Source organism: Lynx rufus, unplaced genomic scaffold (assembly GCF_022079265.1).
Source record: "Lynx rufus isolate CCGP_SWC_20201006 ecotype Redwood Valley unplaced genomic scaffold, mLynRuf1.p SCAF_14, whole genome shotgun sequence".
Lineage (NCBI taxonomy): Eukaryota > Metazoa > Chordata > Mammalia > Carnivora > Felidae > Lynx > Lynx rufus.
Window position 1 is genome coordinate 20,427,226 of NW_025814828.1, and position 16,087 is coordinate 20,443,312.

At 48.0% G+C, this 16,087-nt stretch overlaps 1 protein-coding gene across 8 annotated transcripts in view; it reads right to left on the minus strand.

Annotated features, from left to right (window-relative positions):
* The window catches only part of PCYT1B (phosphate cytidylyltransferase 1B, choline), a 126,699-nt gene that overhangs the window by 33,830 nt on the left and 76,782 nt on the right, over positions 1-16,087 (minus strand). For 7 of the 8 annotated variants that reach the window (XM_047076025.1, XM_047076024.1, XM_047076027.1 and 4 more), the window contains 2 exons: positions 15,388-15,539; positions 12,615-12,693 (listed from right to left, as the gene is read on the minus strand). The exons of the other annotated variant lie outside the window; for it this stretch is intronic. In XM_047076025.1, coding sequence (XP_046931981.1) covers positions 12,615-12,693; positions 15,388-15,539 — 231 coding nt within the window. The remainder of the gene's footprint in view (positions 1-12,614; positions 12,694-15,387; positions 15,540-16,087) is intronic. 8 annotated transcript variants of the gene reach the window in all.

Consider the following 16,087-nt stretch of genomic DNA (forward strand, 5'->3'; position numbering starts at 1 on the left):
TAAGACCTGTTTTCTTTACTAGCTCTCTTTTCCGGGACAGAGTTGCAGCTCCTGGGTGTATGAGGGAGGCTTTCACCATGGCCCCAGGTGGCTGTTCCACACCCGGTTCCGTACACTTCCTCCCGACACAACACTGCATGCTCGGCCCCCCGGACCTGCTCCCTGGAGGCAGCGGGCACGCACCTGGCATTGACTCATACCAAGCCTTGGATCCCCTTCCCCGCTCGCACCAGCCACGGTGCTTCTCCTTAGTCTGTGGGGTCCAGCTTCAAGGTTGTGCCCCTGGGAAGCCTTTCCTGCCATCACTGAGTAGAATCCACAACCTCTAGGATACAAATGTGGCTTCCATCAACACAACTATTTTATTTTAATTTTTTTTAACCTTTATTTATTTTTGGGACAGAGAGAGATAGAGCATGAACGGGGGAGGGGCAGAGAGAGAGGAAGATACAGAATCGGAAGCAGGCTCCAGGCTCTGAGCCATCAGCCCAGAGCCTGACGCGGGGCTCGAACTCATGGACTGCGAGATCGTGACCTGAGCTGAAGTCGGACGCTTAACCGACTGAGCCACCCAGGCGCCCCTCAACACAACTATTTTAAATACCTGCCTCCTTGTCAAAAGGGAAACATTGTGAAAGTAGAGATTATGCCTCGATTATCTCTGCATTATCAGCCCCCAGCTCAGTGCCCATTCCTGGCACATGGAAGGTGCTGGATAAATGCAAATGAAACGAGTAAGTGAATAGAGCCTAACAATTGAGCCAATGAATTAGATCGTGGCCCAACTTCCTTTCTTCCCTAAGGAAGTCTGCATCTCATCAGACTGAGGAAAAGATGAAAAAGTGTACTATTTTGTTGTCTCTGATTTGAAGACATGCCCTTGGGATGCTAGATGACTTTATCTCCCTAAGAACAGTCTACTCTGGGGGTGCCTGGGTGGCTCAGTCGGTTGAGCATCCGACTTTGTCTCAGTTCATGATCTCACGGTTCATGAGTTCGAACCCCGCGTCAGGTTGTGTACAGACAGCTCAGAGCCTGGATCCAGCTTCAGATTCTGTGTCTCCCTCTCTCTCTGTCCCTCCCCCACTTGTTCTCGTTCTCTCTCTCTCTCTCTCAAAAATAAACAAACATTAAAAAAATTAAAAAAACAAGAAGAGTCTACTCTGCTTGGTGGTTTCACCACTCAAGACTCTTTCATTTAGAACACATGGGACTGAGTAAAAATAAGCACAGAGAATGCCAAGTTCTAGGAGACTTTCTTCAATGTCCTCAGAGATCTATTTGGGTGAACAAATACAGGGCTATCAAGAGGTCACAAATGTTATCGAGACAAGAATGTGGTTTATATTCACACTTGTGTTGTCAACTGAAACATGTTGGCAATTAAGATATTTCTCCCCAGTGTGATTAGGGCCACTCAGAGATCTCAGGGGTGGGACAGCATGATAGACAGGGCCTGGGGACAAGGGTACTGGGTTCTCAGTTTGGAGAGTTGGGCCAGACTCACACCTCAGAAGGCAAGTTACTTAACCTCAGTGTCCAAAACTGAGAAGTGAGGCAGCCGGACAAGATGGCCTTGGGATCATCTGCGCCACCTCCCTCTCCCTCACTCAACTACGTCCAATCCGTCTCCTTCCAGGCACCAACCTACCTCCTAAAAAGCTCTCTGACTCACCCACTTTTCTTCACCATTATCTAAACCAATCTAACACCATCTAGTTCAAAGATTACAGCAAGAGCCTCAAAACCAGTCTCCAGCGATGTCATTTTTGGTGCCCTCAATCCACTTGTCATGTGGCAAGAGCCACAGAGCAGCCTTCCAAAACACATACCAGGCGGCAGCCCAACAGCCTTCGGTGGCTTTCTAGAGTCCTGAGTAATCACGTCTAAACCCTTACCCTGGCTCTGTGCCAGCTTCCTTTATCTCTGCTCCCCACCATGCTCTCCAGTCCCATCTCAGACCCTCTCCCCCACTTCATTGTCTGAGCCAAGGCCCCTGGACTACACTGCCAATAGGGGGCACCATTCTCACTGGATTCTGTAGAGCTGTGTGACAAAGTGGACCTGCCTGAGCCCCCCGACACCGGGCTTCGGTGTCCTGAGAGGGCTGGCCCCATCCCCTCACTCTGCCACACACGTGCTCTCTACTCAGCTGACCCCCTGTCATCCCCTGGGTTTCACCGTTAGCGTCACTTCCTCGAAGCAATCTCTTAACCCCCAGACTGGCTCTTCAGGCTTTCTTTCTCTCCCTTCACATATTCCAAAGTCTGTAGAAAACAGCATATTCAATAACTGCCTTCCCTACTTGACAACAAGCTACATGAGGGAAAGAACTCCTGTCTTAATCTCCTCTATATTCTCTCAGCACTGAGCGACAAGCAGGCACTGTAAGAATATTTGCTGAAGAGCTGACTAGATGAACATTGATCTCTGAGTGCCTTTCCAAATCCAGTTCTCTTTGATTCTATTGACACTGATGAACTTTTCAGTCTTCTGGCCCCTCCTAAGGTGTCCCTTTGAGCTCTCTTTTGATATCATGTGTACATTCACAGTATCAGCAGCAGGCTGGCACTGCTGACATTTGAGACAAAGCACCGGGCTTCTAATATTCTGTGGCTCAAAGACAGAGCTGGGGTTTACTACTACGCCCAAAACTTCTTGTATCACTTTCTGAGAATAAGGACTCCAACGCAGAAAACCAAATGGAAGGCAGAGGACACAAACATCCAAACACATGAATATAAATAGCACCCAAGTGACCAGCTGCGCAGGGGGCTCTGGTGGGCGGGGAGCACTGAGTGGTCCCAAGCTGGGGGGCCTAGACAACATCCCCACCTTGGTGGGCGGAGCAGGGAGCTTTCTGGGGAGGGCTATGTCCCATCTGTCAGCAGGCAGACGCTTTTCCCACACCCCTGCTGCCTGGTGACATGTTAAGAAGATTTCTAGTTACTAGTAGATTTTAGCAAGTCAATGAGACACTGGTGACATGAGCTCACCCTTTCTGTGAAGCCACAGAGCGAGGTCTCTGTGGCTGAGTTACCGAAGGTTTAGGGCGGGGACAGACTTGCTTTGGCTGGTGGGGAGGTACGTCTCTGAAAGAAGCCAAGCCCTCTGCTGACATAATGAGGCACCCGGCTTCCTCCAAATCCTAATTAGTGCTCTGCTAAAAATATTCAGTAATGAGCATGATCAGAGAACCTTTTTTATCGTGCTTTCCCGAATTGCAGTGTTTGGTTATGGAGCTATTTTAAGAAGCAGCCAAGCACATGTTCATGAAGGAAACTTTCGACAGTAGTAGGCAATATTAGCAGGATGATGAGGACCGTGGACCTGACAGCCTACTTCACTTAAGCTCCATCCTTTCATCCAGCTTTGCTGGAGGGTTTTGACATGTAGTTCCGACAAGCAAAGCAGAGTGCTGTAAAGTTTAATTCATGCCCTCGGTATCTCTGGCTTCATTTAAAGTGACTTTTGCCTTTCAAAATAGACCTCAATTAGAATGCAAACGCCACACGTGGATGCCTGGGCCATTTCTGAGCATCTTTCCCTCACCGTGAATACTCGGGCCTTCTCTCCTACGGCTCTCCCTTGGTGAGGAATCGGCAGAACAGATCAATGGCCCTGTGCGTACGTAAAGTCACCCAGAGTCTTATGCCCGTGCTCCCAGGCCAAGTAGAATACCACCTGACTACTCAATGCGAAGATAGGAATTAGGGTAGATTAGATATGGGCACAGTCCCCTTCCCCTGGAATCTGAGCTGGCCTGAGTGACTTGCTTGTAACCAAGAGAATGTGGTAGAAGTGACGCTGGCTGACCTCCAAGGCTAGGGCCAAAGAAGCCTTGAGGCTTCTGTCGAGATCGCTAACTCTCCAAATGCTTCCTCTTAGGACGCACATTCTTGGAACCCAGCCACCATGCTTTTTAGAAGCCCATGCAACACAGAGAGGCCACAGGTAGGCGCTACAGTGTCAACCCCAGCTGAGCTCCTTGCTGACAAACGACCACCCACTGCCAGCCATACAAGAGCACCACCTGGGACCTCCAGCCCAAGTGGGCCTTCAGATGGCTACAGCCCCAGCCCACAGCGGAGTACAACCATTGGAGAGACCCCAAGCAAGAACCACCCAGCCAAGCCCTGGCTGAAATTCTGCCCTACGAAATCACGAGCAAAATAAAGTGGCTCCTAATTTGTTATGCAACAATAGGGTGCTCCATTGCTTTGAGTCAGTAAATTATTGGGCCTGTTCCTATACCCTAAAATCAGGAATGCAACTTTTTCTTAGCTCACTAGAGGCTACTCACCAAGAAATGAAACCACGACCAAATGCATGTTTTCACTCTCCAAGGTAGGTGAGAAGCTATCACCCCAGGAAATGTTGATTCAATTCACCCTGGAAGTTACCCTGGGTGAACCAGATACCTGGTCTAGATTCTTGCTACTCTGAGTGAGGTCTATGGACTTACTGTATCTACCAACCTGGGAGCTCGTTAGAAATGGGGATCTTAGGGCACCTGGGTGGCTCAGTCGGTTAAGCGTCCGACTTCAGCTCAGGTCATGATCTCATGGTTCGTGAGTTGGAGACCTGCACTGATAGCTGATAGCTCAGATCCTGGAGCCTGCTTTGGATTCTGTGTCTCCCTTTCTCTGCCCCTCCCCCGCTCACATTCTCTCTCAAAAGTAAACATTAAAAAAGTTTTTTTAATAAATAAAAAAGAAATGGGGATCTTAGCGGCACCTGGGTGGCTCAGTCAACTGGGTGTCTGGCTTCAGCTCACGTCATGATCTCACGTTGTGTAGGTTTGAGTCCTGTGTCGGGCTCTGTGCTGACAGCTCAGAGCCTGGCGCCTGCTTCTGATTCTGTTTCTCTCTCTCTCTCTCTCTCTCTCTGCCCTTCCTCCGCTCACACTCGGTCTCTCTCTCTCTCAAAAATAAACATTAAAAAAAAAAAAGAAATGGGGATCTTAGGTCCTACTAGACCTACCGAATCCAAATCTGCATTTAAAAAGATCTGTCAGAATGTCTCCTAAGGCAAGGAAAACAAAAGCAAAAGAAAACTATTGGGTGTACTACAAAGGTTCTGCACAGCAAAGGAAACAAACCAACATAACAAAAGGACAACCTACTGATTGGGAGCAGATATTTGTAAATGACCTATCCCATTAGGGGTTAGTATCCAAAACATATAAAGAACTTATACAACTCAACACCAAAAAATAAATAATCCAATTAAAAATGGGCAGAAGACATGAAGGCATGTGAAAAGATGTTCAGCATCACTCATTACCAGGGAAATGCATATCAAAACCACAGTAAGACACCACCTCACATCTGTCAGAATGGCTAAAATCAAATACACACGAAACAACAAATGTTGGTAAGGATGTGGAGGAAAAGGAACCCTCATGCACTGTTGGTAGGAATGCAAACTGGGGCAGCCACTGTGAAAAAGGCTATGGAGGTTCCTCAAAAAATTAAAAACACAATTACCCTAGGATCCAGTAATTGCACTACGAGGTATTTACCCAAAAAATACGAAAACTCTCATTCAAAAAGATATACGCACCCCTATGTTGACTGCAGCATTATTTACGATAGCCAAGATGTAGAGCAACCTAAGTGTCCACTGATAGATGAATGGATAAAGAAGATGTGGTATATATGTACAATGGGATACTACTTAGCTATAAAAAAAAAATGAAATCTTGCCATTTGCAATGACATGGATGGATCTAGAGGGTATAATGCCAAGTGAAATTAGTCAAAGAAAGACAAATACCATATGATTTCACTCATATGTGGAATTTAAGAAACGGACAAATGAGCCAAGGGGGGGAAAAAGAGAGACAGACAAACCAAGAAATAGACTCTTAACTATAGAAAACTGATAGTTGCCAGAGGGGAGGTGGGTGAGGGGATAGGTGAAACAGGTGATGGGGATTAAGAGTACACTTATGATGATGAGCACTGAGTCATGTACAGAATTATTGAATCGCTATATTGTACACCTGAAACTAACACTCTATTTTTTTAATTTTGATTTTAGTTAACATACAGTGCAGTATTGGTTTCAGGAGTAGAATTTGTGATTCATCACTTACAACACCCAGCGCTCATCACAAGTGCCCTCCTTACTACCCATCACCCATCCAGCTCATCTCCCACCCACCTCCCTCCATCGCCCACAGTTTGTTCTCTATCATTAAGAGTCTCTTGTGGTTTGTTTCCCTCTCTTCTCTTCACCCACCTTCCCATATGTCCCTCTATTTTGTTTCTTAAATTCCACCTATGAGTGAAATCATACGGTATTGGTCTTTCTGATTGTATATAACATTGTATGTTAACTGTACAGGAAGGGAGGGAGGGAGGGAGAGAAAAGAAAAGCAAAGAAAGGAGGAAAATAAGAAAGGAAAGGAAGGAGGAAAGAAGAGGGGAGGAGGGAGAGAGAGAGAGAGAAGAAAGAGAAAAGAGAAAAAAAGAAGAAAAAAGAGAGACAGAGAGAGATCTTGTGGGGATCTGTAGTCACATTTACATTTGACAAGCTCTGGTCTATACCAGGTCCTTCATGGCGATTGTAGGGAAGGAGTAGCTGGCTCATAGTTCAGATCTTCCAAAGACTTAAAAAGGTAATAACCTCCCTATGCCATAACCCACCTCCTCACAACTGATTCATCAGCCAGTTTCTCCGCACCTTCTCCCCTCCTACCCCTGCCATGTTCCTCAGCAGCCTTCCAAGTCTGAAGCATATGGGGTTTCCTTCTTGGAACTTCTTATAAACAAGACAAGACTGGCATGTGAGAGAGTCAGGCCTCTTGTTCTTACCCAATGCTCCTGACCACCGCCAGGGGGAGGCCTTTCTGAGAACACAGCACAGACCTGACTACCAGCCCTGGTGCGGGGTGCATGGAGCTTCCCCAGCTGGCCCCAAAAGGGTTTGAACCAACGAAAACACCATCAGGAAGACTAAGTATATTATAGGTAACAGAATAATTTTCTGAAATATTATCCAATGTCGTGTTCATTTCTGGGGATGATGTCTGTCCTGAGGTCCTGTTGGCACTGACGGGGAGACCTCCATTATCTCAGGGGAAAGAAGCTGCAGCTGAGAATACAGGAGAAGGCGTTCAGCTTCTGACTTCTGAAACGGGCTCTTTTGAAGGCTCGTTTCAAAAAGAACTGTTTTGAAAGGTAAGGCTTTCACTTGAAAGAGCCATGCTTTGAGGACTACAAAAAAAGGTTTTCTAAATCCCAGAAAGTGCCCCTTTCATTATTAAGAAGCAGAGGCTGAGTGGACTCAGAGTGAGGAGTGTTTTCCTGTAAGCCTTGGAGTGGGGAAAGCATGCAATTCACCACGTGGCAGCGTCTTACCCTCCAGGCAGAGGAAAAGCCCCTCCTGAGATCGAGGGGAAAGAACCCGGAGAGGGATAAGGAGGGGAAGGATGTAAGTGAGAAAGTGTGAGTGGGGCCTGTCCCTTGCCCCCACTCAGAGTCAAACCCCAGGGTCAGGGACAGGCAAGTGAACCCATTAGACAGCCCAGACCAGAGGGGCTGGTACCCCATTCACCTTCAGGAACTTTGGGAGAAAATGGTCTCCCAGAGACCCCATGCCAACATGGGGAGGCCTCAGTAGAGCATTCCTTACAGTGGGCGCGTCAGGTGGGACTGACATGGCCCCTCCCACAGCTGTCCAGTAGATTAGGGAAGACATTTGTAAAGTTCCCAGGGGCCCTCTGGAGAAACACTGAAGGTAGCGGAAATTTAAAATCTGCATGACCGCTGGGCGGCACACCCAGAGCATAGGGATGGGATCCTGTAGCAGAGGCTGTGGCAAGGACAGGCCAAATGGAGAGGTGGCTGGATGTCAGAAGGCTATGATGGGGGGCTTCGTCGCCACAGATGATGGCTGAGCAGGTCCGATACCATACAATGAAAGATAAGCAAGAACCAGTTCCCTACCCCATGCCAGGCCAACACATAGGGCCCAGGAACAGAGATCACCCCAGGAGAAAAAGGCCAAAAGCTGACTCTACACAGTCCCAGTGCAGACCTAGCACAGTGTCGAGTACTGTAAATGTCCAGGGTGTTATTCCCTGTCATCTGGGGAAATGGGAGCTCCTGAGTAGGTTCAGCTGCAGAAATGACTCCTGTCCTCCTACCTGGTTGATCCTTCCCCCACAAGAGACCCCCACAAGACTGTTCATGGCACTTCCCTGACTCGGAATGGCACCTGGCTCCATGTGACATATAGAATTAAATCTACACTACCCCATCCTGCCAATCGCCATCTCTGCTCTCACCTCTACACACCCTATACTGCATGAACATTTGATTTTCTCCAAATGCGCTATGCTTCATAAGCTCCCACCTTTGGACATGCATCCCCGGCCTACAGCACACACCCCTCCACAGGCTTCTAATATTTTGAGGTAATTATTTTGTCTCTGCCATCTCCCACGGGTGAGAACTAGGTCTTATTCGTATTTGCATACCATTTCCCCTCCAACAATTCCTGGCTTGTGGACGCACTCAGGGAACTCATGGTTTCACCAATGAGAGTCCAAATGATCCAAAGATGGAGTGGGTCGGGGCGCCTGGGTGGCGCAGTCGGTTAAGCGTCCGACTTCAGCCAGGTCACGATCTCGCGGTCCGTGAGTTCGAGCCCCGCGTCAGGCTCTGGGCTGATGGCTCAGAGCCTGGAGCCCGTTTCCCATTCTGTGTCTCCCTCTCTCTCTGCCCCTCCCCCGTTCATGCTCTGTCTCTCTCTGTCCCAAAAATAAATAAACGTTGAAAAAAAAATTAAAAAAAAAAAAACAAAAAAAAAAAACAACAAAGATGGAGTGGGCTGCCTTGGGAGGTAGGAGCTCCCCCATCACGGGAGATGGAGAAGTCCCAGTTCTATCAGGAAGTGGCAGTGACGCCAAGGAGGGGCTAGGAGACTGGGTTTGTAACCCTCAGGAGCCCATCCTACCTCAAGAGTCCGAAGGTCCATATGTACCAGGAAAAGGCTTTAGTGGCGGTGGGCTGAAAGTAAGGGACGGTGGGGCCAACGTGGGTGGAGTGCCAGTGGTTCCCAGGAAGAGGGGAAGACGGCTGTGATGGGGACAGCTCAAGTATAATGGGTATATCACACTTCTTGAAATCTCCCAGTAAAGCAAATGCTAACTCACAAGAGCAGGGGGCCGGACGTGCCAGATAATGGTTTCACGTATGTAGGAAGGTATGCTTGGACACACTTACAGTGCCCAGAGAGGAGAGGTATGATAGAAAGCCAAACAGCAGACAACAAACCAAGCCATTAATAATCTACTTCCACACCTAACTCTAGTTAAAATACCAATTCCAACCCATCCTTTCCTCAAACTCTTCCTTGCTCCAAGTTTCTCAGGCAGCGGTAGCCTTATGGGAGATTAATGGAAGGCAGTCAGGTGAAGGAAGGTGGACAGAGAACTTACGTAATTCAGGCCACTATCCTGCCTCCTTCCACCGGGGACATCTCCATTTTTAAGGTCAGAAAAACCATGTGACCCTATAAGAGGGTACAAGTAATTACCTTTGCCCCGTCTGTCTTTTATTTTTTTTTTAATTTTTTTTTTCAACGTTTATTTATTTTTGGGACAGAGAGAGACAGAGCATGAACGGGGGAGGGGCAGAGAGAGAGGGAGACACAGAATCGGAAACAGGCTCCAGGCTCTAAGCCATCAGCCCAGAGCCTGACGCGGGGCTCGAACTCACGGACCGCGAGATCGTGACCTGGCTGAAGTCGGACGCTTAACCGACTGCGCCACCCAGGCGCCCCTGCCCCGTCTGTCTTTTAAAATAATCCAAATGGATAGAATCTGGGGAGACTGGGTATTTAAAAAGTCCTAGCAATGACTATTTTAATTCTTAGGTGATTACCAGAAACCCTGTGACACCGACTGAAAATGTCAGCTCAGGAAAACACTAAGTGTTGGGTGGTGAGTGCATAGCAGAGACTATTTTTCCATTACACATCTGCCCCCAAAAGCACCTATTATTTGTGATTTATATTCCCTTGCCTTTTATAAGACAGAGCAAGAAAAATGCAAATCCACAGATATAATTTTAAAGGTATTTCATTCAGATCATAGTCATTTTTGCAACAAGTCACATGGCAAACCCTTCCATCTTTCTCTGAGATTTTGTTGGGCTGTGAGCCTTTGGTGGTTCAGAGTAATTTAGTGCATATAGTCGGCATCTCCCTTCAATAAAGGGGTGAGGGACTCAGTGGCCATGATACCAATGGAAAGCAAACAAATTAGATGCAAAGGCTGATAAAATTCAGCCCCAAGTCACCCCTTAATCTAAGTAATTTGAAAAACTCCACAAGATAGAGTACGTGCCCAAATTATCTAGGTAAATGGCCCTACGCCCTGTGTAGTGCGAAGAGCTCTTGCCAACGGAAGACGTCCATCTTAGCTAACTCGCCATCATACTCCATTAAAAACACCCTCTTGCTGGAGTGCCTGGCTGGCTCAGTCAGAGGAGCGTGCGACTCCTGATCTTGGGGTCGTGGGTTCAAGCCCCATGCCGGGTGTAGAGATTACTTAAATAAATAAAACTTTTTTGAGAAAGCACCCTGTTGCTTAGCCAGTGTTGAACGAGCACTACAAATGTACCAGGGACTATGGGGGGATGTGAAGATGGATGAGACACAGCACAGACCATGGCACCTCATTCTAGGCAGGGATCCCCACACGCACCTGGAGGGAGGGAGGGAGGGAGGGAGGGAGGCAGAGAGGGGGAGAGAGGAAGAGTGGGAGGGAGAGAGGGAGGTAAGGGGAGAGACAGAGAGAGGGAGGGGGGAGGAGGAGGGGGGACAGAGAGAGAGACAGAGAGAGACAGAGAGAGAGAAAGAAACTATCAGGATGCCACCAGAAAGGAGCTGAAAAGAAGGTCCATTTGCCAAGAGTGTCCAAGGAAGGTAGCGGGAGGGTACTGCTGCTGAATCATGCCCCAGGGAGACAGGGCATGTCAAGCGCTAGGTCCTCAATGGGGCACAGAGTAGGCATAGGCGCTCAGAGCAAGGGCACGCCAAGGCCAGAGAAGAGCTGGAGCCAAGGCACTAAGTAGGGGTGTGTCTGGGCACGAGGATGGGCTCCGTGTGCCTGGAGTTTAGGGTCTGAGCAAGGCGGTGCAGAGCCCAGGCTGGCAAGGTGCAGAGGCTGGGCAGGGCCAAGAGACCGAAACCCAGTAACAAAACCCAGGAGCAGTCAGAGAGACTGAAGGAAATTAGAAGGTCCCACAAGTGTCCCAGAAGAAGAGGACAAGAGCACCGACGCAAGGAGAGGAGTCAGCAGGGTTGTTATGTCCAGAGGACAGAGTCGAGGCCACTGGATTTGGTGGTCCAAAGGTCATGACCAAAGTGAGGAAGGATGGAATGTCAGTGAGAGCGCAGGCATCTGGGAATGACCGGGAGAGCACCTGCAGGTTGCCAGGAAGGGACTACTGACCCAGGATGTGACTGGAGATGGAGGGAGAGGGAGGGCAGAAGAAGGATTTGATTTGTTTTATTTGTTCTTGTTTGATTTGTTTATTTGTTTGAAGTTCTTACAGACTTTCAAAGATTGTAAGCTGAGACGAAACTACTAGAGAGTGAAAACCCTGCATGGCAAAGAGAGGAAGAATGAATGAAACAGGCTCCACGGAATGGAGAAGCTTGGTGCAGATAAAGACGTCAGCCTGGGACACAAAACATACCCCTTTTCCTCAGGATGCAGGACAGGAGGTGAAGAGGCGAGGAGTTGCAGGTCAATCAGGGCAGGAAGCAGGTAAATGTTATCAAGGAACATCGACAATCCCGCTGAGGCTAGAAACCACAGACCTGTTACGATGCCCCAACAGTGATTTCCCTCAAGTCCTTAGCACCAAAGGAAAAGGAACAGAGAAGGTGACGAAGGAATGAACCCCAGGGAATCTGCAACGGACGGAAACCGGCCTCTCTCCAGCCCCCTAATAACTCCCTGGGGCAGACTAGAGTCTCTGAGTTTAAAAGAAATGCTTAGTGACAACTGGGACAACTTCCAAAGTGCAGGCACTGTGTCTGCCCTCCATGACACTGCTTAACAGTTTGGGGAAGGAAATACTCTACCTGATTTCTCAAATATTTACGCATTCTTTTTTCCCCCTCTGCCTGTGGTACCTGAGGATATTACTGTGACGTGATAGGATGACATAAGGCAGGACTGACTTTGGAGACAAGGAGTCCAAATTGTTAATTACCCAGTTATCTGTCTTCTTCTGGAAGGAACGCTCTTGTAAGTATAAAATCATTTCATTGTGGAGACTTAAATGTGAATGAGGAAAATGCCCTCTAAACAATAGGGTCCTATGGTTTCAGTCTGACGAACCCTAAAACTGAGCCTCAAACTAGAAGATGAGTACTTCGGTGCTCAAGTTAATTCTTGTATAAATACCTAAATGGTGTTTGTCCTCCAACTGAGCCTTAGCACATGTCAGCAGAAGCTTGTAGAGGCTACTTGGCAGACATCTGAAATTCCGGTGCCTCCCATGTATGTGCTGCAAGCCCAGGGCAGATGTCTCTGTTTAAACCTCAAGGTCATAATGCAGTGGACAGGTGTGCATAGGGGAACTCACCGGCTTCTTTGATATGCTTGTAAACATCGTCAGAGCCGGCAGAAGAGTAGGGAATGTCATCATGGGCCACAAAGTCAATCTGTTGGAGACAGAGAAGAGTGATGTCACCACTAGGATGGATGTGCATGTCTGTGATTTGCACATGCCTTTTTTTTTTTAACTTTTATTTATTTTTGAGAGACAGAGCACGAGCGGAGGAAGGGCAGAGAGAGAGGGAGAGACAGAATCCAAAGCAGGCTGCAGGCTCCAGGCTCCGAGCTGTCAGCCCAGAGCCCGACGCGGGGCTCGAACTCACAGACTGCGAGATCATGACCTGAGCCGAAGTCGGACGCTTAACTGACTGAGCCACCCAGGTGCCTCTGCACATGTCTTTTTGAGATCAAGCATTCGTAATAAAGCAGTTGAAATAAGCAGTTTATAATGGGGATTTGAATCCTCGACTGAAAGGTCCTGACTGCCAAATGACTCCTTTTCCAGGAAATAAAGCGAACGAGGTCGGTTTGTCTCCTCTACTGGTCCCTCTTTCTCTCTCCTCTGACAGGAGGTTTTGTTGCCCTTCTGTCCATCTGCCTTTCAGCTTTCTCCTTAGAGAATCCATTCGTTGTTCAGATTTTCCTCACCCCTGCTATGATGAGGGACCCAAAAAAAACCTCCATTTCCTGTCTCATCCATAGGAATAGGCCTTCACGCTTGAGTCGTGTTTTATGTGGGGAAAATGAATTCACACCTCCTTTCTTATTTGATCTTCCTGACCACCTTGTTAGGCAGGTGGGGCACGTGCTACTATTTCCGTTGGGACAGAAGGCTGCTGCTGGTAGAAGACTTGTCAGATCTGCCTGAAGTCACCCTTTTCTATTTCACTGCCCTCTGCTGTCACTTTAAAATCAAGCGATTTGAAATTTCATTCCGCCTGAAAGCTAGTGTCCCCTTGCAGGGGCACCTCCATTTTCCCAGTTTACCTAGGCCCCAAACACCTCAGAGTCGGCCTTCTTCCCCTACATCCTTCAGTCTCCGTGACACATAGGTCGCAAGATCCACGGGGGTGCGTGCGCGTGTCTGTGCGCACATGCGAACGTACATGCACGCGTGTGCACCCATCACGTCCTCCCCGCAGCTACTACACCCAATCCGGGGCCCCGTCACCTGGGTTACTGATACCAACCTACACCTGACCTTCCTCACCGGAGGCTCTCTCCCTTCCAAGCCATCCCTCCGTGACACGCTGGGGGTGGGGCACTTCCTTGGGAAACAGTTTTCTTTGTGTCATTCTTTTTCCTGCTCATCTTCACTGGCTCCCTGTTTCCTGCTCCACCCGGTGAAAACCTGTTGCCTGGCTGTCCAAGCCCTTTGCAACCAGGCTTCACTCCACCTCGAGGCGCAGTTTAGAACAGCAGTGTGATCCGCCTGTGCCGCCACTTCCTAGCTAGGTAACTCTTAGGTTGGCTGTAAGGATGAAACCATGATTTCCCACCCTTGGTATCTGCAACGTTTTGAGGTGGACGGTTTTTTGAGGGGCGTCCCGTAGGAAGCTTAGTAGCACCCGTGGCCTTTACCTGCTAGAGGCCGGTACCCGCCCCCCAGCGGTGACGGCCAAAAACGTCTCCAGACACCGCCAGACGTCCCTTGAGGGCAAACTTAAGTCCATTTGAGAATCACTGGATTAAATGAAGTAATTACGTACAAGGGCTAAAAATCACCTGGGACACTCATACTTAGTTCCTCTTCCTCTCCAACGACAACAAAGTCTCAGGGTAGCCATGAGACTGAATGCGACTCACGTGGGAGCAAAGCCCTCAGCACGGTGCCTGGCACATGCTAAGTAAGAAGTGGCAGCCCTTGCGCCCATCACTGGTACCCCCGGCACGCCTGGCACAAGTGGAATGTACAATAGATGCTTCATAAAAACGCGTTAGTGATTGCTGGAAGTAAATCATATTGTAGTTTCTCCTTTTTCTTTTTATTCTTGCTGAGAAATTGTCTCCTCTGCTATTATCCATGCACATTTATCAGTGTTCTCTCTTCTCTTCTCCATCGTGAATTTAAAAATAGAAAAGAAAACTCTTAGAACAGCTTAATCTTGTTTTTTTTTTGTGTGCTGCTTATAAAAGGGAAGAATAGGGCCTAATGTGGAGCTGGTGGGGAGATTCAAAGCACATAATTTGATGCAGATCAAAAGAATTTCTCATGTTTTCAACTAATAAAAATCTTGTAGCAGTAGGAGTCTCAGGGTCACAAAATCACACATATAAAGTTCCTTCCTTAAAGGCTGACCCCTGCTCTTCTGGATACAGCGCGTGTTCATTTGTTCCATGAAAAATGATGCCTGCAAATCTATAAGCATCAGTAGCGATGATGGTGGTGATAACGACAGTAACATTTTTGGAGCTCGGGCTAGGGGCCAGCCAGCGTTCAAAGGGTTTTACTTAGATGATCTCATTAGATTCTCAAAAGAGTCCCATGAGAGAAGTACGAATACTGCCCCCAGTTTACAGTTTAGGTAAGTTAGTTCAGTATCTTGCTCAAGGTCCCGCAGTTTGGAAGGGTTAGAGGTCACACTTGAACATGGGTGGTCTAGCTCTAGCACCCACACTGAGGATGGAAGAGGATATCAGTCCCCAGGCTTGGGCAGAAGACAGGTGCTATGTCAAGTGACACCACATGATAGTTCCTGAAGCTACCTCTTCTAGCAAGTGGAAGCTTCTGGGCTTTCTGCATGTAAGGTGCAGAGCCAGATTCCAATTCTGCTACTTAGAGAACATGGAAGAGGAAGCACCTTGTGTTTTTCCAGAAACTCTGGAGTGAGGGTCCATGGAGCATCTCTAATGACTTCGTCCACATAGCGACAGTGTCTGAGGGCTTCATATCTCTCTGCTTCGTTCATCACAGTGAAACCTTTGAATTTGTGGGTGAGGTCATCACTGCAAACTGAAACAGACAAATGTGTTAAAGGCTGCCACCTGGCCCAGGCCCTGCTGACAGCCATCCCGGTACACACAGGGCTTATTCAGCAAAACAAAAGGATCTCAGCCTTACTTGGTACATGACATAATCAAACTCAGTTTGTTGTTGTTGTTGTTGTTGTTTTTTTACAGGAACAAAGCATCAGGAAAGCGAAGCAAGCTGAAATCTACCAGCAACTGAGCTTTCCATTTGAGAGCTGATTTTGACTGCATTCTCTGCTGCAACTTTTATTAAAATCATTCTCCACGCTACCTAATGTGATTCTTGTATCTTTTATTTCCTTATCCCACAGCGAAAATTACTATTCGGGGAAAAAAAATGACCAAATGAACTGACAGAGAGCAACCAAGAGGCCTGAATTCCAGAAGGTTTGAACAATCATTTCCAATTCTTTTACTAGATCATTGTACTTAATAACCCAAGTGCGATTCCTTACCATGCACTTGTGCCCGTACATGCGCGTGTGCGCGCGCGTACACACACACACACACACACACACACACACACACACA